Below are 23,419 nucleotides of genomic sequence, written 5' to 3' on the forward strand. Positions count from 1 at the left end.
GATAGCCTGAAGCTCACAGCTTGGCTTCTCCAATTCCCTTGATTGCCAGGCAGAACAAACTTTCTTTACCAGTACTGGACATTCATAGTGCATCTCATAAGTCTTCCTCTAGAATTCCTTATCTAAACAAGTGGAAAAGATTCATCTGTTGGCTGAAAGAAAAAAAAAAGTAGATCCCTTCTCAGCACCGGTGTCGATAATACTAGAGTATCTGGCCGACCTATTTCAATCGATGGTGTCGGCCTCTACCATTAGAGTTCATTTGGCTGCAATATCTAATTTCCATGAAGGTGTCCTCTCTTAATGTCGCACAAATTATGCAAGATCTTCATAAAAGGTGTGAATCATTTGAAGCCCCCTTTTAGAGAACCTCTTCAACCATGGGACCTGTCATTAGTTCTACAAACTCTGACAATGCCACTCTTCGAACCAGCTTCATCGTGCGACCTCAAATATTTGTCATGGAAAACCTTGTTTTTGGTCGCCATTACTTCTGCCAGATGTATCTCTGAGCTTCAAGCTTTATGCATCAAGAGTCCGTACTTGATTTTTTTTTTATAGAGATAGTGTCTTTGAGAACTAATCCTTCATTTCTGCCAAAAGTGATCTCTGAAATGTCCATTAATCAAACCATTGAATTGCCAGTTTTCTTTCCCAATCATTCAAACAGAGGAGAGTATTGCCTACATACCCTAGATATTCACAGGCAAATCCACTTTTACTTGAACAGGGCTAGGTCCTCTCGTAAATCTGACCAGTTATTTTTGGCCTATTCTGGACCTAGATTAGGATCTGCTGTTGCAAAGGTCACATTGGCTAGATGGTTGAAAGACTGTGTGATTTTCATTTATACACAACGTAATATCCCATTGCCTACTACCATGAAGGCTTATTCGACAAGGTCGGTGGCAACTTCTGCTGCCTTCCATGCCAGAGCTTCTTTACATGACATCTGTGCAGCTGCAACTTGGGCTACGCTTCATAACTTCATCAATCATTACAAATTAGATTTGGCCTCCAGGGGAAGAGCATCTTTTGGTTCTATGGTGCTCAGGAATGTCCTTCCATGAGAGTCTCCCAGGAATAGAGGTAGCTGGGGACTCTTGTCCCATACGTAAGGAATGAACGAGGATTAACAATATCAGATAAAGAAGTTATGTCTTACCATAACGTTCCATCTGTATTGTTGATCCTCGTTCAGTCATTACAACCCTCCCTTCTTCCCCCTCCTGTGGCTTCTAGTGGATCTCACCATCCGGTTCTCTTAGGTCATTTGACCAGCGGTAGCCTCTACCTTCTTTTGACTTGAAAACTCAGTCTGAGGTAACAGGGAGAGGGGAATTCTGGGTAAGAGTTTAGCTCGAGAGTTTGTAGCTGATGCGAGCTTGGAAGATGGCCGGCTCTGTTCTGAGGTCGGAACCGATACCCATACGTAATGACTGAACAAGGATCAACAATACGGATGAAATGTTATGGTAAGACTTAACTTCTTTTTCCCACTGTGTACCACCTGCACATCCAAGAAAGGACTAGTATGGGACATACCTCTTGTACACAGCTGTACCTTGACTGTGGTATAAATAGGCCATGCTGAGGAGACAGCTATGTAACCATGACACTACACACTACATGTAACAGGCTGCCCATCCATGTTGACCACACTTTTGCTGTCGCGCACATAATGTGTAAGTAACGCAATGGATGCAGAACAAGGCAGTCATAACTGGACGAGGACGAATGTCTGTAATGGACACAGGGTTGTAGGTGGTGCATCTCTTGCACCACAGCTTGTAGATGTCAGCTCCCAGAACCTTGCTTATACTTATCAAGGAAACCACATCGTGTCAGAGATTACGGATGCAGGAGTAGGCTGCATGATGCCATTGTCCCTGTTCGCCTGTTAAATGCATATGAAGCTATGGAGCCATGCACCTCTACTGCTTTACCTCTGTGAAGACCTTTTGGTTTTGTGCTGACATTCCTTTCTGTGCTCCAATAGTTATGGGTTTATTGTAGCACTGTAGCTGTAGGTGTGCCCCAAAAAATCTGAAATATGAACAGTTCTGTGAGACACCCTTCATTTTGTAAGTATACAGCCATTACAACCACATCCAACTTAAATCTACACAACATAATGTGGTGTACTCAGTACAGCCAGCAGCAGACGTCTGTTAGTGACCAGTACAAGTAGCGTAGTAAAGGCAACTGTGGATTAAAGGAATACTTCGCAATTTAGGTGGTCACCCTGTGCCTCGGATATAGAGCTTTATTTCCCTGCATCGATGACAGGGATATGTGGCACAGGTATCATCACTTGCACAGAGTGTTGTGTGATTGTGCAGGAGGCCAACGCTGACCCAATAGGTTGGCAAGCATGTGTGTGAGTTGGGAAGGGAACCAGGCAAGATGGACCATGGAATGTGCTGTGTGTGTCTGCAGGTGACCTGATTCTGACAGTGGTGTGCTTAGGGTTAACACAGTCAAATTCAGTGCTAGCCCTGTGTGACTGTATGTTGGACAGCTTTGAACAGTTCTTGGCCGAACTGACAGTTCACTGTATCCACCCCCAAACACTGTAATTGCCTTTCCCAGGAGTTGCACTGGCACCTCCACGCCCAAAGTCAGAAGCAGCACTACTATCTGAGGGTGATTGTCTGCTGATATCTTGTCTTCTATGGGAACACCTAGGACCACAAGCCCATGGCTTGCCACATCTTGGTGTGGACAGCGCACTCGCCTCTAGGGCTCTAGATGTACTGCCACTATGGGAGCGTGAGTAAGCATGGCAACATGGGCTCCCAGCTGATGTAGTTGCTAAACTACGTCCATTGGTCTGACGCTCAACTCCAACCAGATGTTCCATCACAGGCAATGACTGCTCCAAGACAGATAATTTGCGATCTCTCTCTCAGACCACTGTCTTTCCACTGCATCAGTCAGCCAATCTAAGGTATCAGAAATGTGGTGGAGGCAGTTATGGATGTCACTGTGCTGCATCCATAACACTGAGTATTATTCTGGAGGTCCTTTCAGAACATGCCTGTGCCTCCATGACAGCCCTAAACATATGCTGAGTAACACTTGACAGGACACCTGCAACAGGTGGTGGAAGAACAGCAGGCTTCCTACGAGCATCCCTATCAATCTGTCTGTGTGGAACCTCGCCATTTCTTTGGTTATGGCCAGTATCAATACTCACTGCAGCCGTAGTACCAACACTTTCCTGTTCAGTATCCCCACCCTCTGACTGTCTAATATCTGTGGTTTCAGGGAACTGGGTATGCATAGGCATACTGACTGGGCACGGTGATAATGAGGGTGGAAGCAGGATGTCAACCTCTGTGAAAGATTCAGCCCCTGCAATCCCCCCCACCTCACTTTGGTCACCATCATCATCAGAGTCTGAAGCGACACTGACATCAGGTTGTGAGGGGGGCGGAGACCAACCTCCCTGGTCACCTGTGATAAAAAGGGAAAAGTGGTACATTAGTATATGCACTACTGTGCTCTACAGTGCTATCTTGCAATATATGTCCAGCTGTATACAGTGCTCTCAGTATTAGACTTGTCTAACGCCCATCCTCATATACCAGGACCTGAGGACATTTCTTTCTAAAAAAAAAAAAAAACTTCTGTAGTTGCTTGTAAATTATAAGCTCATTATTCAAGAATCTCATGAGCAACAGTGATGTACAGTGCTGACTTTTGTCAGCACTCTGCACAGTTGCCACAAGGCAATCTGAACTGTTCTAAAAATACTGCAAATCTATCAGTGTGGTCCCAACTACAAGGCATAGGTATGAATGTAAACAGTGTTCCATTGGTAAAACTCAGAGGTTGGCAGTCATGCAGACAGTGCATCAATCCAGCATGCAGGCTTGGGATGACACTTTAGCAAGTACAGTGCACTCATTCTACATCTGTATCACAACAGTGTTGTGCTTACCAGGAGCAGGATCACTGCCGCATATGATTTCTGATGGTCTTGTGAAAAAATACCTTCCTCCCACATAAAAGTATGTACAGCATGAAAAACAATGCTACAGTATTCCAGTGCTTATCCAACTAAGCATACCTGGATGTTCCTCTTGTGTGGAAATGGTGGCACCCACATCCATGACTTACCGTGTGATTGGATGCCTGGTAGCTGTCCTGTCTTCCGAGGTTTGCCAGGAATTCCTCTGTGGCTGACTGTGGTTGTTCAGCTGCAGGCCCTCCACTGGTGACACTATGATCCCTTGCCACATCTGCTGTTCGGGTGGAATTTATCATATCTGTGGCACGGTATTGCACCTGGTCATATGTCCTGCTCTGTTGTCCAATGGCATTCACACTATGAACCAGTTCAGCCCACAGTGCTGCCTGCTATTCCCTGTTTGTCCTCCCCCTGGACAGCAGGAGTTGGTGATTCTGATGCAGGACATCCAGGATAGCTTATTTTCTGCCTCTGTAAAAGGGCCCCAGCATCTCTGATACATATCTCCTGAAAGACAAAATGGGAACATATGTCAGGATCACGTACGTGGCAGTATAGGTTCATAGGGATCACGTACGTGGCAGTATAGGTTCATAGTTATTTACGAGGCTGAAGACCACAAGGGCCTTTTTAAGCATAGCCATGCATCCCAAATCTCTTGAGTTATGATACCCTTGGTAAGTGTAAGCATAGGCCTGGGAGATTGAACCATTTACAGGTTACCCGTTTGCATCAGAGACATGGGTGCTAAACCAGGGATAAAGGTTATGGTTTCCCATCCAATTCTCCAAGTTTCACTTGAATTGGATTAGGGAGGGACTCTGATTCACTTGAATGTTTAGCCTGTTCCATAGGCTGGGCAGTCTCTGGGATACATATCTATCTCTCCAGCAGGTCCTATTTATATTACAAGCAAGGCTTAAGTCTTTAGAATAGGTAATTTTGATACTGTTTGTTTTGCGGATATGCAGGAGGTCCAGCCAAGTGTGGTCTGACAATGCCTTGTATGCCAGGCGTGGATCTCCCCTCAAAAGCCTGTAGGAGACAATACAGGAATAGGGCCTTGAGACTGTCTGCATAGGGCGTATTACTTATTCCCTGTATTCTTTTAGTGAGGAACCTTTGTGGATGTTCCAGTTGTTGGATATGCCTGGTTAGCTACATACCAAAGGGGGCATTGTACCAATGATAGGTTTGATGAATGCAGAGTACAGTGGAACAATGACTTTCTTGGACTTGGATGCCATACCTTTGTTTATAAGTTGCGCAACATAGAATGATTTCCTCATCACTGTAGACACATGATGATCAAAGGCTAGATTACTATCTGTGTGTGTCCCTAAGTCTCTTGACTACTGGGACAGCTCTAAGGGGTGTATTTGTCAATATGATGGATGGCTACCAGTAAACGCTGCTTGGTTACACATCTCACATTCAGTACCATGCAGACTTAGTAAGGGTGTGGCTGGGAGTAGGATACTGACAGTACTCCTCTATCCATGCTTGTGCCATGATGGATAATTTTGTATGGTCACACAGCCAACACAAGTCCATTAAGTTGTGGCCTGTATGTATAACCCCCCCTTGTAATATGCAAAAGAAGCAGTGCCGCACAAATAGTATTACCACATCTGTCACCATGAAATTCCCAGGCGAGTGGTATACCTATTTAACTTATTACGGCTGAGTGCACCTCCACGCGTTTTTGCAGTTACCTCCTACTGCGCCCTCTAGGCGTCCATATTGCTTGTTCATATTTCCATTAATAATTTTAAAACCATGCTAAAAAAACAAGGTATCAAGAATATTTTATCTTGAAGGATACATGATAGCAAACACAACTGTACTGACTTTTGACCTCTGTCTGAGTGTTTGTTAGAATTACAAGGTGATAGCTTCATTTTTTAAAGTTTAAAGCTGTACCTGTGGGAGTTAAAGGTACATAATCAAAAGAGCAGTATTGGAGGGAATGTGTTAACAGAGAGCCTTCTACCCGTACTGTACACTTATTTCTCTGTAGGTATCATCCATCTGCAGATCAGTGACATGTCGTTCCACACAAGGCTTACTGCTGTAATCACCACCACCCCCAAGTTACATGGACAAATATGCATCATGTTGGAAACAAAATGGTTACATACCTCACTAGAGTATAATATTCTTCTATTGAACAGTACCAGTGTATAGATGTTGTGGCAATGAGCTGACCATGAAAAGTAACTCTCATAGACAATGTTTTCCCTAGTTAGCGGTTTGCCTTTTTAACATGGTTCTGTATTAGGGAGTGATTGCCTCAGAACCAATCCATGCTTCTGAGCTGCGAATTGTACCCAGCACATTTGCTTTGCATTAAAATCAGCCAATCCCATGCAACCACTGAACAAGGTATATGGCCTCAATGTACATTGCAACCCCTTTCTGTATGTTGGGTTTGGAAGTAGTGGGGGACAGATCCTATGTCATGGCCGAGAGAATGTCTGTAGCAGCTACTTGCTACTGTTTACATACAAATGTGTGTGCTACAGGCTGAAGGTGATGCTGCAGGCAATAGGCATAAGCAGAAAGAGTTTTCAGGACAACAAGCTGTAAGAATAAGTGTGGGCCTTGTGGCAGCCTTGTTTTATAGGCAGAGCCAGATTGAATGTAGCCACCCTACTGGGAAGTAAGGTGCGTGTCAGATAAGTGTCAGCCAATGGTATCAGTAAGACAATGCAAGCCAAAATGCTTGGTGTGTCCTACAAAACAGGTACAGGCAGGTGGACAACTGCTAGATCACGTGTTATGTCATGATATTCCCTTGAGTATGCACTGGCAACCCTTGCGTCTAGCTCAAACGCCGTATGTGCATGTTACTTTTGTGCATCTGTGGTTGTCTGTGATATCGCCAGCAAAATATTGTGGGCTGCAGTGTAATATTACTGGTACATTATTTCAGTAAATACCTTAACATCCAGTGGGAAGGCAGCCTACTGCATTACCTGTTGCACTAAGAGTAGGATGAGAGTAGTCCTATCTGTATGCCTTTGTCCTCTCTAATATAGCTGCAGACATTCCAGCTGTACTGCTTTGGGTGGATAAATAGGTGATGAGACAGACATACATATCACACTTTATAATATTGATGGCCACATACATGTATTTTCATTGGTAGATGCAGCTGTGCTTGAACCCAGGACCATGTGTACCAGAAAGTAATTTTTTCAGTGCATTTTACAGACTTCTACAGAATCACTGTTATGGCAGGTGAATTCCTACATGTTGTAGTTATTCCATAGTTACCTGTTGTTAAATACCGCATAAGTGTTGCTTTAGAGTGCTGTGTTTGTATAACAGAGTCCCAGTTAATATCCTCTTTTCCATTAATGTTTTAAGTGTGTTCTTATATGTTGTAAACATAACTGGAGGGTTACCTGCTATCTGCTACCTCAGTTATGTCTAAGCTTATGTGTATGTCTTTGCAGTGATGTATTTGTGTACTAGAGTGCTAATTGCAGCACTATTTTTGTATGAATCTTCGCTGATTTGCGTGGTATGGTGCAATGTGCTGCACTGTTTAAACATGCTTAATGGGGGAACTACAGCATTACTATGTCTTATGTAAAACACCTGCTTTTATTAGCAGCTGTGTGCCTTAGGATGATCAACTGTTCAGGTGTGAGGGTCGTGGGTTCGAAATAGGATGCAGGTGTACATTTTGAATGTGATTTAATATTGTTCCAAAAGCATACATCAGTACAGTGCTGTTTAGCGTATTTAAGCTATGCGGTGCACTGTGCTGTGTCGCGCAAAAAATCTTTAAAGAAAAGAAAAATGGAGAGAGAGGACACTGGAGAAAAGGGGTACAAGTAGGGGGAAAACATAGTCAAAGGCAGGTAGGGATGTGTATGACTTGTGTAGGAAAGAACCATAGCCATCCATTTTTTCATCAGCAACAGCTCTGCATTTTAACAGATCTTTTTAGCTGAATTTGGACGGTCACGCCCAGAGAAGAGTGACTGCAACCTAACTGAATTGTCAAGCCAGTTGGACTAAATTACGTGTTCAGTTGACGTGTGTAAAATGGAGAGCTATGTATGGGATGATTTTTTTTTGAGGACAGGTGCCCCCCCTCCTTTTTTTTGTTTAAGGTGAGAGTAGAATGTTTGTGAAAGGACAGGGGTGTATGTTGGGGAGGTAAGTTGGGAAGGTGAGGAATCTTTTGGAGACCGACAAGACAGACAGGGTTGGTGTGTGACACAAGATGGGAGTGAATACCTTGGAACGGTGAGGGTGTTGTGGAATTCCTGTCTCAGGAGCATCCACAAGGTAGCAGTGTGATTGAAGTCCTCACCCATGGGACTGTCAGCACTGATCCTTCACTGCCTCTATGGTGGCGGCTGGCATCTTGGTGAGGCTGCCTCACCAGGGTGGTAAGCATGCTGTCCGTCTGGCTCAGGCGAGCTCTCACAGTTCGATGGAGCAACCTGCACACCATACCTGGTATTTCATCATTAGTGACAAAATCACCCCCTCCACCACCACCGCCAGCGGAGACTCTGCCCCAGTCTGTGGGGTCGGAACTACCTGATGCCACAGGCAGTGCAGGGGCAGCAGAGGAGGCACCACCAGGCTGCGGCCCAAATGTGCTGAGCCCCGGTGCTATGTCCATGGCAGCCAAGGTAGGTGGATTGCTTGGAATCGGCCTACTTTGTCACACATAATTAAATTAAATGTAAACAATAAGATAAGTAATAACCAAACAAATGTTAGTATTAACATAATGGAAGATAATATTGATTAATTAAAATACATGATGTTAAGTTGTCAATCTCGCCTTCATTCTTGCTGGATGGGTTCGGAGCCGATCCTCGGCTCCGACTCGGCACTTGCTTTAGCTCGAGAACTCCTTTTACCAGCTCGAGGCAACCCTATATCCCATGATGCAAGGCGGAACTACCTCAGATCTCGTTTGCCGCTTAGCGAAAGAGGTCTCCTTTGCCAGCTGAGGTGAGTTTTTCTTAGTAAAATAAGAAAAGTGTAGTTAGGAGTTTATTTCCCTTTTTGAGCGTCAGTTTAGTCTGTAATCTAGTTACAGTCCTACCCTTTCCCTCTTTTTCAGTCCTTTTGTAAACTTTTATAAGTTTAAGTTACAGTAATTTAGTCAGGCCTAGTTCCCCCCTGGTTATCCCTTCCTGTGTGTTTGTGTAGGGATTAAGTTGTGTGTTTGTGGGGACTGTTTGTGTCTATCCTTTTTAGGATGTCTAGAGAAGGCAAGGTCTCAGGCTTCAAGAAGTGTGACCAGTGCTGTCAGAAAATGTCCCTGACAGACGGTCACACTTCTTGTGTGTATTGCCTGGGGCCTTTGCACCTGCAGGACTCCTGTGCGTTGTGTCATGCTTTTAGCCAGAGAGTCCTGCAGAAAAGGAGGAACAAACTTATCCTCCGAGGTTTACTTAAACCTGAGGGTTCTCCTCCTAAGTCAGGAAAACCTCATAAGCCACCGAGGGCTCAGGCTACAGTGTCCAAGCCTCCTCCGGTGGCTTCGGCTCTGTCGGAGCCGATACTGTTTCTTCTAAAGTAGTGGGTTCGGTGCCGGCCGGCTCAGATACCCTGACTACGGTGGCCTTGTCGGCTCCGGCTGGAGCCGACACCTTTTCCAGCATCGGAGCCGAGATATCCTCTGCTCCATCTGGAGTTCAAGGGACTTCGGCTCCGATGGTTTCGACCCATAAGAGATCCCGGTCCCCTTCTATTATGAGTATTCACTCTGCTCCGGGGTCTCCTCTTTTATCGGAGCGGAGCCATCGGAGCCGGTCTTCGAGATCTTCCAGGCTGTCTGACCACGACTTGGAGAGGGTGGTAAGCAGGCTGTTGAAGTCTCAGGCACTGGCCCAAATGCTCCATAGCCCGTCTCAACAGACTGCGGCTATAACCCCTACCATTGAGCTTCCTCCTCCGACTCCACACCAGAGTTCGGAGCCGGAGCTTCTTGGGACAGCGACTGTTTCGATGCCGGAGCCGATACATCTTTCGGCTCCGTCGTCCTCGGCTCCGATCTCTTCCTTGAGACCTTCCTTGGAAGGATCCGGTCGTCGGGTTTCCACTGTCTGCTCCGAGGGGGCTAGTGGCATCGGACCCTTGTCCGACCCCGCTCTCCCTCTCGGGGCTTCGGCTCTGGTAAGCTCGGCACCGACATCGGCCTCGGAGCCGACCATTCCTGTTTCTTCGGAGCGGGCGTGTTCTGGTCTCCCGGGGAGAGGAGCCTTTGAGGTGATGAGGAGTGTCCTGGCCTCAGAGCCAGGTCAGCGGTCCGTCCCTCTAGCTCCTCCCTCATCAGTGCCTGCAGATGCCTCTTGCCAGCCTCTTGCTCTCAGGCCCAGGGATCCATCGCCCCAGGTTTCCCCACTGGGAATTTCCTCCTCTTCCGAGGTTTCTCCTGATCCTGCAGGGGAACCCCCTAGGAAGAGGACGTGTAAGAGGAAACACACAGACTCCCCCGAGTCTACTACATCTGATACCGACTTAGATGAGTCTGAGGGTTCCCCCCGGTCCCCCTCTGAGGATGTCTCCTTTTCAGACATCCTTGAGCTCCTTAAACAGAGGGGGAATTGGCCCTCCATTGACCCCTCCGAGGATGAGTCGGTATACCTGGAGGCTTTGGATCCCGACCCTCCACCTCCTGGGTGTCTCCGCCCTTCGACCCACTCATGCAGGTAGTGGCTCGGAAGGCGTGGGCGGCTCCAGATTCTGTGGAACCTGTCCCCAGGAGACCATCCAAGTTCATCACGGCCCCTTCGGATAAACAGTTCCTTTCCAAAGGTGTCTCTGTGGATGCTATGGTGGTGGCGGCCACTAAGAAGGAACTGGCGGATCCTTCAGTACCTGTCCATCCTCCTAATAAGGATTCTAGGACCATGGACAGGTATGGAAAGCGGATGTTTTCTTCAGCGACCTTTGCTATGCGTTCGCTGAATTACCTTTGTCACTTCACCAGGCTTCAACAAGATATTCTCAAGGAACTGGGAGAAGTAGTCCAGGATCCTTCTGCTGCTGGGGCTCAGGAAAAGATTGCCTCACAGCTTGCTATCCTGAATTCCATTTCTAACTCCTCCATGCGGCTCATATCTTATGCGGCCGATGGAGCGAGCAGGGCCGCAGGCAAAGGTGTTGCTCTTAGACGCCAAGCCTGGATGCGGCTGTGTAATTTTGCGGATCCCTTTAAGGCGTCCTTCACCAACACCCCCTTTGATGGTTCGGCCTTGTTCGGACCTCAGGTGAAGGATACTTTGACCAGATGTGAGCAGGACGGTAAAACTCTTTCTGCCATTGGAGTCCAGTTTTCCACTCCTTCTAGACCTTATCCCAAGGGTCAGAAGGGGAAGATGTGGTTCCGAAAAGCCCAAGGAGCTACACCGGACACACGTGGTCAGTTTACCCCCAGAGGCAGAGGGGGTAACAATAATAGACGCCGCCCTAGAGGCAGGGGGGGTCCTCAGAACCAGGGCAACAGGGAATCTCTTCCTGAGAAGCCCTTTCAGCATCCCTGAGGTGTTGCCCGACTGTCCACCCTTGGAGGCAGTCGGGGGAAGAATTTCACTGTACCCAGTAGCCTGGCAATCCCTATCTCAAGAAAAGTGGGTACAGTCGATCATATCCGAGGGTTACAAAATCCCCTTCGAAAGGTTTCCCGTACCTCTACAATCCCTTCCAGACATCTCACCCGGTCAAAGGGATTTGGCAAGACAGGAGGTTTCAAAACTCCTGGAAAAAAGAGCCATCCAGACAGTGCCGGCAGACCAAGTAGGATCCGGCTTCTACTCAAGATTCTTTTTGGTCCCCAAAAGGACGGGAGATTGGAGACCGATACTAGACCTAAGCAGACTAAACAAGTCTGTCATGAAGGCAAGATTCCGGATGGTCACGCTGCAATCCATTCTGCCCTTTCTGGGCAAGGACAACTGGATGTGCTCTATAGACCTTCAGGATGCGTACTATCACATAAAGATTCACAGACGCTCCAGAAGGCTTCTCCGCTTCGGCTGGGAGCCAGTCATTACCAATTCAGAGCACTGCCCTTTGGCCTCACTTCAGCCCCAGAGTGTTCACCAAATGCATGGCAGTGGTCACAGCTCACCTGAGACGTCGAGGATTCCAGGTGTTTCCTTATTTGGACGACTGGCTCCTCTCCGCCACCACCAAGCATCAGCTTCTTCGGTCCAGAGACTACACCCTACAGCTTTGCAAGAAACTGGGAATTTCGTAAATTTGAAAAATCCTCTCTGCTGCCTTGCCAATCTATCACCTTTATAGGCAGAGTTAAATACCGTCACAAAATGTTAGCCAGGCTAACAGATCAAAGGATTCTGGACATCCAGAAATTTGTTCAGCTTCTGTTACTAAGCAACAAGATCAAAGCCAGGTTTGTCTTGAAAGTTCTAGGCCTAATGGCTGCGGCCATTGTTCTTCTTCCACTGGCTCGCTTCCACATGCGTCTCCTGCAGTGGATGTTATTCACGCAGTGGTCGTACCACAATCTTCCTATGAGACACGAAATCTTGGTGACACAGTCGTGCAGGGCTCATCTACGATGGTGGATATCTTCCCCTCTTCTTCATCAGGGCCGTCCCTTTATTCCCCCTCCTCCAGTTGCCACCGTCACCACGGATGCCTCTCTGATCGGGTGGGGGGGGGGCATTATCAGGGCAGGATGGTCCACGGGACGTGGCAACCCATAGAATACCATCTGCACATAAATGTCCTGGAGATGAGAGCAGTGCTTTTAACGTTGCAAGCCCTCGACGACTTTCTTCCCACGGGGACTATTGCAGTACAGACGGACAACATGTCCGTGGTCTGGTACATCAACAAACAGGGCGGAACCAGGTCCTATCCGTTATGTCGAGAAGCTCTCAGACTTTGGCAATGGGCGATCTCTTCTCAGCGGTTTCTGATAGCAACGCACATCCCCGGCAGGTCCAACCTATTGGCGGACAGGCTAAGCAGATCTATTCTGATGCCTCACGAGTGGTCTCTCAATCAATCTGTAGTGGATCAGATTTTTCCTGAAGTGGGGCACTCCTTGTTGCGATCTTTTCGCTACCCCTCAAAACAGCAAGTGCCCAGATTACTTCACACTATTTCCCCTTCCAGGCCAACCCTTGAGAGACTCTCTAACCCAGGATTGGCCTCGGGGACTTCTTTATGCTTTTCCTCCCTTTCCATTGATTCCACAAGTCATTCAGAAAGCCACCGTTTTGAGAGCCAAATTGATCCTCATTGCTCCATATTGGCCTCGACAAATTTGGTTTCCGTCTCTACATCGTCATCTTCTGGTGCAGCCCTGGCATCTGGACCCAGTTCCGGATCTTTTGATCCACCAGTCGGGTCAGCAGCACCGGGCCATTCATTCTCTCAACCTCACTGCTTGGTTGCTCCATTTCCTTCCCTAGCCAGGCTACCAATGATTTCTGACTCAGAGATATTTTAGTGTCTTCTTTGAAGTCGTCCACTAGAACTATTTATGCTAGCAAGTGGCGACGTTTTTCAATTTGGGCAAACGCCAGAAATATTGATCCTTTTACTGCTCCTGTACATTCTGTTTTGGATTTCCTGGCGGAGGTTTTTCATTCAGGATCATCGTCATCTACAGTCTAAAAGTACAACTGGCTGCTATTTCCAAGTATCATGTTGGCTTGCATGACAATAACATCATGTCTCATAGGTTATGCAAGTCCTTTTTGAGAGGAGTTTTTCTCCTAAAACCGCCTGTGAAACATCCTCCTCCGCAGTGGGATCTAAACTTAATGTTGGCATCCCTAATTCTACCTCCTTTCGAACAGTCTGCTACATGTTCTTTGAAGTTGTTGACGTGGAAAACTATATTTTTACTGGCTGTTACTTCTGCAAGAAGAGTTTCTGAGATTCAGGCCCTCTGTATTCGTTCACCTTATCTGTTTTTTCATAAGGATAGGGTTTCGTTAAGAACTAACCCTTCCTTTCTTCCCAAGGTTGTATCTCAAACCAATATTAACCAATCTATAGATCTACCAGTTTTCTTTCCTAACTATTCTGACAGAGCTGAACAGAAGCTGCACATTTTGGATGTCCATCGTCAGCTCAGGTACTACTTGCATAGGACTAAACAAATTAGAAAATCAGACCAATTGTTTGTCTCCTATGCAGAAAACAGGTTAGGTCTTGCAGTTTCTAAAGTGACCTTATCTAGGTGGTTGACTTCCACCATTTCCTATGTGTACTCTCTCAGGGGCAAACAACTGTCTTCTAAGCCAAAAGCACATTCGACCAGGAGTCTATCCACTTCTGTAGCCTTTCAGGATAGACTTCCCATTGACACTATTTGTGCAGCAGCTACTTGGGCCACCCCTCATACCTTTGTGTCTCATTACAAGTTGGATTTGGCCTCCAGAGATAGGGCCAGTTTTGGTTCCACAGTTCTCAAGAGTCTGTTCCATTGAGCCACCCGGGATACAGGTGCTAGGGCGGTCCCATCCAGCAAGAATGAAGGCGAGATTGACAACTTAACATTTAGAAGTTATGTACCTACCATAACGTTCCATGTTAGTTGTCTTCTCTCGCCTTCTTTCTTCGTCCTCCCTCCTTCCCCCTGGGCTGGACAGATCTTGGAGAGTTCCTATTAGATTGCTTCCTCTGGAGCATTGTTATGAGGACTTCTTTTAGGAACCATGGTTCCTAATTATGTTAGGATAGTCTTTAGCAGGGTCAGTTAGCTGCCAAACGAGATCTGAGGTAGTTCCGCCTTGCATCATGGGATATAGGGTTGCCTCGAGCTGGTAAAAGGAGTTCTCGAGCTAAAGCAAGTGCCGAGTCGGAGCCGAGGATCGGCTCCAAACCCATCCAGCAAGAAAGAAGGCGAGAGAAGACAACTAACATGGAACGTTATGGTAGGTACATAACTTCTAATTAAGGTATATTATGTGGAACACAACAATAAGTAACATAACAGTAAGTATGTTATAAACAGCTAACCAGTATGAAATCACCTATATGGCCAACATAATAGGTAGTTTAACAGAATATATCAATATCAAATCCTAATAATAAATAACATTAATAAGGTAAAGAAGATAAGCGGTGGGGAGAGAGAGAATAACATACCATTAGTGAACTTGCAGATATTACTACACAGACTGCTAATGCACATTTCTACAGGTGTGCATTGTCAGTTGTGCGTACAGTGACTCCAATTCTTGTATAGATATTGCACGTACGTACCTGCCAGTCTGTTGGCATGGGATAGTATATGGACCAAGCACTAACAAATGCAGGTACACAACTGCAGGGAACTTTTCACGTACTGTGCTCATACATTACTATCAAGGTGTATTGTAAACACATTTGCAAATATATTGCATTCCAGGTAATCATTTATCTACTAATCAAGGAGAAGACAGATTGGGCAGTTGTCATTACATTACGAAAAATCGTGACAGTTGAGAGACATGTTTGTGTTCATTAAGTAGATTAGACGTACAAAATAAAAATGTATATTGCAACCTAAAGGAACAAACGTACAACCAAAGGAAAAAATAAAAAAGTTCAGAAGTCTGAATTCACTCTAAAATACTTTAATGAAACACCAACACAATTTCTGATAGGTTAAGTGCTTTCATCACAAAGTCATCCAAAACCATGAACAGCAAAGTTTCATACAATGTATACTTAAAACTGGCGCCAAAGTTAATTCCCCTCTAACATTTAAAGCAATGCTGTTCCCAAACACTTGTACTAAATTAATATAATAAATCCACACTGTCCAGCCAGTAAAAAGAAAGAAAAATCTTGAAGTCTTGAAAAAATCATAAAAATTTTTTTAAAAAAAGTCAACCTGTAGCACAAGTTTTGTTGGCTCTCTCTTTCAGTTCACTGTGAATGGAAATTCTCATTCAGACCAGAAAAACTGGTGGCATGAAAGTGCAGTTGCCAAAACATTTCTCGCTGTAATAAATTATTCATCCAGTCCCTGGGGAATACACCAAGTTTAATCTGTTCTAACACCAAAAACTTAAGGTCTTGAAGCCTGGGCAAACACCAGAATGCCTTGCCAGGGCACTTTTACTGTCATTTATTTCTAATACTGTAGACATGCTGGTATATTCTTTTGTTCAATGAATTGATGGCCTTGCCAATGTAGAAGGCCCTGCATGTTTCACACAATGCTAGGTAGACCACTCTTTCAGAATCACAATTGTATTTGCCACCATGTCCTATGCCATTCAACCTGGGTAACCAAACATCCCCAGGTGATGTACATATGAATGAACATTGAATGCAATGCCCACATTTCCTTGTGACAGGAGGTCCAGAACTCTCAGCAAAGGGCATTTTAGCGGAGCTGAGCATCGCGCAAACTTGCACAAACATGTTTCATTGGAGATTAGCAGCGCACAAACAAGAATAGCCATTGACCATGTTTAAGTGGTGCTTAGCATCACGCAGCTTTTCCAAATGTAACAATTTTGTTTTTGTATTAAACCACCCTTTAGGTCATCTCACACATTTTCACAGCATTAAGTTTAAAAAGGTATGACTACTCAGGACTTAAACCAGGGACCTACTACACTTTCCGTCATGATTCAACCTGTTTAGCTAATTGGATTGTGAAAGAACCAGTATACCTTCACACATAAAAGGTACCTGTTGCCATTGCTAAACACCACGCCACGCAAACAGGCATTAAAAAAAATTTTTTTTAAACAATTTAATTACATCTGGTTTCTATTTTTAGATGTCTGGCAGGTGTCAGCTGTGTACGTGTAAGCACAGTCGGCAACGCTATGCACTGCACCGAGCCAACGGTCACAAAAAATAAATGAATAAGATTCAAACATTTATATAATAGCAGAGTATATCACAATGATTCTTATCCTGTGCATAACATCTGTCCAGGAATTTCCTGGACAATCCACAACAGAGTTTTGAGACTTGCATTAAAGACACTGAACGTATCCACATGTTCCCCAAACTGCAGATGGCCCTGCTGAAGATTTACTGGTATGCTGTGTACTCCTTTCTGTATTTTGTCAACATTATGACTGTTTGGGTTCAGACACTTCTTTGTTGAAACTTAACCTAAGCAAGATAAATTTCTTTTTTCGGTAGTCATTTAAGTATTATTGGTGGCTGTTTATGTATTTACAGAATGCATGTTAGTCTTCTAGAAATCACAGATTGTCTTTTCTTGAGGCTGTCTCTTCACAGAAGTCTTAATTTAATCAGGAAAATTAACTCTAAAAACTTTTTCTTTATTCCATCAAGTCACTTCAATAAACAGTCCCTTTATATTTGTGTTTGTGCATGTAAGATGGAACAAAGAAATGCGCTGCTCTGAGGGGTATTTTTAGTCTTGAAATGGGATCAGGCAATCAGCATGCTGATCTTCCTGCACACTGCGCACATAAGTACAGTATTTGTCTCCTTTGCAAATAAGAACTCTTTCTGTGTTGAGGAATGGAGCCCTGAGTTATAACAGTCAACTTGTACTCTACCAGCAGCCCAGTTGCTAGAATAGCCATATGGAGGAGTAGGAAGGAGTACCCTAACTGTCTTGCCCACTTCTTGAGGCAGGGAGGAGTCTCTGCCTGTGATATTACAAGCCATCATTGATGGTGACAGTACATAATCACATGGCAGATTACCATTAGCATTTTGTCATTGGGGTGTGGAGCCAATTGACATTTCATGCTGTAATGTGTGTGACATAACTCTCTCTATCAATTAGGGAAGGCAAGTTCCCTGGTATGCAGGACAGTGCTTGTGATGCTGTGAGCTGCTCTTATCTGTCTACTCTTTCCAGACTGTTACTAGTGCAGTCCCAACCCCAGGAATTAAAATGAACAGTCAAACAGCTAGAGGGGTCAACTGGAGGGTATGCAAAAAGAGGGGAAATGGGAATTGCCTGTATGCGATTTAAGGTGTCCGACACGTTTACATCCTCTCCATTTTCATATTTTTCCCTGAGGAATGTCACTAGGTTAATGAGTATTTCTTTGTTAAAAGCAGTATGGTGTGGTTTATATGACTGCCGAGTATAAAAAGGAAGGCTGCATGTACTACTAGCTCATTAAGCATTTTTGCTGCTGTTGGGTAAAATTATGTTGTAATATGTGATAAAATATGATTTTGCTGACATTTTTACGGTCTTTTTAGAGTATTTTTTCTTGATCTTTCTAATTGCAGATAAAACAATTAAGCTCTGGAAAATTAGTGAGAGAGATAAGAGAGCTGAAGGTTACAATTTAAGAGATGAAGATGGAAGATGTAGAGATTGCTTTAGAATTACAGCACTTCGGGTATGTACTGCTTTGCGTCTTTTTTTAATATGAAGATACTAGAAGCAAATCTTGCATGTGCACAGGTTTCCTGCATTATGCGTAATGTCACCACCTCAAAGTGAAAAATTTTAGAGATCACAAAAAATCTCTATGCATTTTTTAGTTAGTATTATTTATGTATGCATGTGTTTCATAGCCAGTAATGCTGGCATCATGACTTAGTTACTTAAGGCGATGGGCATTGAAGTCTCTAGAGCATTTTGACCAGAATCTTGATTCTTGCAACCTTCTGTTGCACACTGAAACTGAGCAAATTATTTAATTATAATCTCCAATGTCCTTTCTAAAAGCAGTAGTGATATGTATTGAAAAAGAGTAAATATGAAGGGAGTGAATGCCACAGAATTAATTAATGGTACTGGCATGTTTGTTTATGCAGTTAAACATTTGGATTTTTCCTAGTACCGAACTGTGATACAACTGACATTTATAGGGGTAGGGCTTCATTCTGTGGTTGTGGAGGCTGAGAGGTGAATGAGACTGTTGGGAGATCATGAAAGGAGGATTAGCTTTCCTTTTTTCCCCTAGCTTCTTTTTACTGTCCTTGCTTTCTGACCTTCAGCTCACCCCTTGTCTTGGTCTTGTAGCCGTTCATTCTCCCATCTTTGGTGAGTCTTCATTACAAGTGCAAAGGCTAACCAGAGTGGGATATCATTCAGGCATCTGTTGAAGTGGTTTATGTCCTCGCAGGCATCTACCAGTGTAGGTAGTGTGGACGTTTTTCTGTTTGGCCCTAACTCAGCCCATGATGGTTGACATAAACACACAAGTCACTACACTTGCTTGTTGTGTTCTCCCCACATGTTGATAAAACTGCTGTGACTGACTTTGTCAGGCTAAGCCCATGGATCCAGCATGTGCCATGGTGCCAGCAAACGTCTTTTTGATGACTGAGTAAGGTTGCTGGCAACTGGGACCATTACCCTCCTTTTCCCCAAACGCAGGAGCCAGATTCAGCTGTTTGTTCTTCCCATTTCACTGTGCCCCTCCAGCACTTGAGCTTCTACCTGAAATGTGGTCATAGTCAGGGTTTCATCCCTCTACACCACAGAGCCTTGTTTTGAAATTGCCTTCAGAATATTTGGAGTCATGTGAGTGCTGCAGCAGAAAGAGGGAGTGAGAGAGAACTACCTCTACAGATTAATTACTGACACCATGTACAAACACGTAAATGGCTGCATTGACGCTGTTGTGTCTACCAGAAGTAAGCCCAGATCTAACACAAAAGCAAACCAAACTGTTGGAATATTTACCTTAACAGGCTGTAATCTTTACCATAGGCTGTGTAAGAAAAGAAAAAAACTTGTGACCAAAATCAGAAAGAACAACTCTCATAGAAACAGGAGGTCTCTGATTCAACTAAACAAGAAACTAAAGTCTAGAGTCCAACAAGGCCAGGTAGGGAGGTCAGGATAGCCTCCTAGACGGAGTATTGCAAGGCCGCCTTCAGTTATGTTAGGAACCTTAAAGCTAACACTCAGCAGTGTGCAGAACTGGTGGTAAATGGCGCAACCTTCACTGACCAGGGTGACATAGCGAATATACTGGCTGATAAATTTAGCTCTAATTTCACCCCCACTACATCCTGTGAAATCTCTTCTTGCATGTCCCTGTAACTGTCAACAGGGAGATGGTCCTAGTAGTGATTGCTATGGCCAAAAACTCTGCTTCAGTGAGCCCCAACAATATCCTAGGTCCTTAGCTACATCCTCAAAAACAGACTGTGTGCCAGGTGAGTGGAGGCCTGCAATGGTTATCTGCCTTTGTAACGATGTACCATCAGCTGACCCTGGGAACTACAGACCTGTCTGTCAGACAAGTTTAATATGCAAAGCCATTGATTATCATCCCAGTTTTGCTTTAAGGAAAGGTGGTTGTTGTGTCTTTCGGCTTTTCCCCGGGTAGGGGTCGCCACAGTGGAACTCCGGTCCGCTAATGATTGGCAGTAGATTTTTACGTGCCGAGTTGCCGGCTCTGACGCACAACCTTCAACGAAGGTATGCCCATTCACGCATGTCTCCACACAGAAGATGCTCTAGCTGAGAATCAAACAGGACAAAGTCTTACTGTGAGGCGACAATGCTACCGCAGCACCAGAAAGGTCTTGCCCACAAAACCTGGTAGACTACTTCGAGAGTGTCACCAAGGCTATGGATGAGGGACGGTCTCTGCCTAACCTACTAGGCATTCTCTGATCCAGCCCTGGTGGATCTGCTGCACATTCGCAAAACAAACAGCATTAGAATTAGCTATTGTAAGCATCTAAACCTAGTCTGTGACATAAACAAAACATGTTGGAGGGCTAGATGTGCATGTCTGAGATTGTGTTCTCTGGAACAGATTCCCCATTCGTGTGAAAGAGGATGTTCATCGTGTTACCCTGCTGCAGTCATCACACTTGGGTTATCCTGTCGTCAGGCGGTCCCGCAGTCGGCCGGATTTCCAAAGTCTTGGTCCGACGTCGGTTGCTGTCACCTCATCCCTGACGTCAGAATGCCAGGGGTACATATATTGCAACCGATGCCATTTTCTTCAGTCTTTCTTGCCGCGCGGTGCCCGAAGCAGAAGCAGTTCGCAAGTGCCGGCCGACTCCTGAGATTTTCGAATTCGAGTTTCAGACCGAAGTCTTCTATAAAGCTAAGTACCCCGTTGGGAAAACTTTTCTTGCCTCAGACCGATGTCAGAAAAAGTTAAAAATTGTATTTCTTGTGGGAAGCAAATACCTCATAAGGATTTTCATTCTTATTGTATACCCTGCTTAGGCCCTGATCACGACGTCACTTGTCGTTTTTGTGCTAGATTTAATAAACGCACTATTAAAAGACTATTTGATTTCACACGACACTTTTTTTGGCAGAAAATTTAATTATAACATGCCGTCGTAGCTACAGACTACCGGCGTGCACAAAAAGTGCAGGGATAAGGATCGACAGCCCAGGCCTAAGCCCGATTCCGAGGCCTCGGTTGATCCGGTCTCCGGTTATCAATGAGGCTCCGACACAGCCTCTGACTACCGCAGTTGAGGAACCCGAGACCGCTACGGATATTTTGACGGAATGTACTAGGCCGACGCAGCCTTTTACTTCTGGCCCTACCGACGACTTACCTCCCAAGGACACCGGTACTTCTGAAACACCTTCGCTTTCTGAAGGCGTTTTCAGACCGACGACTCTTACAGTCAAAACGTTTTCTAAACCGAAGACTCCTTCCAAATCGAAAAAAGCTTCACTTCAGTCTCCTGTTCAAGGCCCTATGCCTAAGAAACAGATGCTTAAGATGGCTGAAGATCTGATTTTTATTATCAGGGGTTCCCAGCCTCCTCCTGACAAAAGGCCTAGACGAGAGGAAGAATCTGCTTCCTCTGAACAATTGTCTATTTCTTCGGATTCCTCTGAAGACCAAGACTATTCCTTCTCTCCTTATGAAGATTCTGATGCTGAGGACTCTATTCCCTCAGCTTCCCCTCCAGAAGATTACTCTTTTGGGGAAACTTTACACACTGAGGGAACATTTTCACTGGGAAGGTCAGGATTACTCTGATTCCAAGAAAAGGCTCAGGGAGTTTCTTTTACTCCCCCAACACAGACCTCTAGCCATCCCTCCTGTTTTGGACATTGTGGATGATGTTTACTTAGAATCCAGTTTCAACCCGGACTCTCTGCCTCCTGCCCCAGCCAAGCCTGACAGATACTACAGAGTACCTGATTCCCATTAATTTCTTTACAAAAGCACAGTATCTGACCCAGAGACTATCTCCCAGGGTCCCAAGGGGGCTAAGGCTTCCATGGCTAAAAATCCAGTACCTTCTGAAAGGGATTCAAGAGCACTAGACAGATGGGGGGAAAAAGGTTTACACCTCAGCCACTTTAGCTATGAGAGCTCTAATCTGTCAATTTCATATGCTTAAGTATCAGCAATTTCTGATTTCTCAGTTAAAACAAAAGATAACAACCCTTTCTCAACAATCTGAATTGAAAGAAGTACAGGATTTGTTGCACGCCACCGAGCAGGTGGGCAAACATACCTTACAATGTGGGTTTGATTCTTTGGAGGCCTCCTGCAAAGCAGCGGTCACTGGTTCAGTTATACGTAGGCATGCCTGGTTAAAGGAACAAAGTCTGCCTGAACATGTTAAAGCAAAACTACTAGATGCTCCCTTGCAGCAGGATGTTCTTTTTGGTGTTAAAGCAGAAAAAGTTTTAAAGAAAATGGAAGATAAGGCAAAATCAATGCAGACGGTCAAAGATTTCCTACAGGTACAACCCCCTCGCTTCAGCAGAAACTGGCCAACTAAAAATTGGTCCTTTCCAGCCACTGACAGGCCTCAGAGGGGTAATTACAGGTGCCCAAGGGGCAGAGGACAACAACAAGCTCAGTATAAACCTCGCCAATGGACCACTCCAACCCAGAAGGGAGGAGAAGACAGGTCTCAAGCCACCAGAAGGCAGACTCAATGACTTGCACCTCAACTGGCCAAACAAAGCTCTCTTGTCAGCCCCCCTGGGGGGAAAACTAGCATTATTTGTAGACAATTGGCACATGGTCACAAAGGACAAATGGGTCCTAGACATAATTTTACGAGGATACAGATTCCACTTTCACACCTTACCAATAAAAAGAGGAATGCCAAACCTGCCACAAAATCAAAGGGCAGAGGCTCAAAAACAAATTACAGCTCTCATGGCCATGAGAGCCATTCAAAGGGTGCCAACTCAAGAGCAAGGCCAAGGATTTTACTCAAGACTATTCCTAGTACCCAGGAAAGAAAATGCTTGGAGACCCAGTTCTGGACCTTTCAATTCTAAACAGTTACAAGTTCCCAAATTCAAGATGCTAACACTACAGCAGCTACTTCCCATGTTGGGCAAGGAAGCATGGCTGGTAACGGTGGACCTCAAGGAGGCATACCTGCATGCCCCTATCAGAAAAAGTCGCAGAAGATACCTCCATTTCATTGCAGGTTCAACCCATTATCAATTCTCTGCATTGCCCTTTGGCTTATCTACTGCGCCCAGAGTATTCACAAAATGCCTGGCACCAGTAATTGCATACTGCAGACAAAGAGGAATTCAAATATATCCATACCTGGACG

The 23,419-nt window shown here is 45.1% G+C and overlaps 1 protein-coding gene across 1 annotated transcript in view; it reads left to right on the forward strand.

The window, feature by feature from the left end:
• The window catches only part of PPP2R2D (protein phosphatase 2 regulatory subunit Bdelta), a 934,071-nt gene that overhangs the window by 206,013 nt on the left and 704,639 nt on the right, over positions 1-23,419 (forward strand). The window contains exon 4 of the mRNA XM_044055650.1: positions 18,145-18,285. Within this exon, the coding sequence (XP_043911585.1) occupies positions 18,145-18,285 (141 nt within the window). The remainder of the gene's footprint in view (positions 1-18,144; positions 18,286-23,419) is intronic.

Source organism: Protopterus annectens, chromosome 14.part0 (genome assembly GCF_019279795.1).
Source record: "Protopterus annectens isolate FY-2018-M chromosome 14.part0, PAN1.0, whole genome shotgun sequence".
NCBI classification, from domain to species: domain Eukaryota; kingdom Metazoa; phylum Chordata; order Ceratodontiformes; family Protopteridae; genus Protopterus; species Protopterus annectens.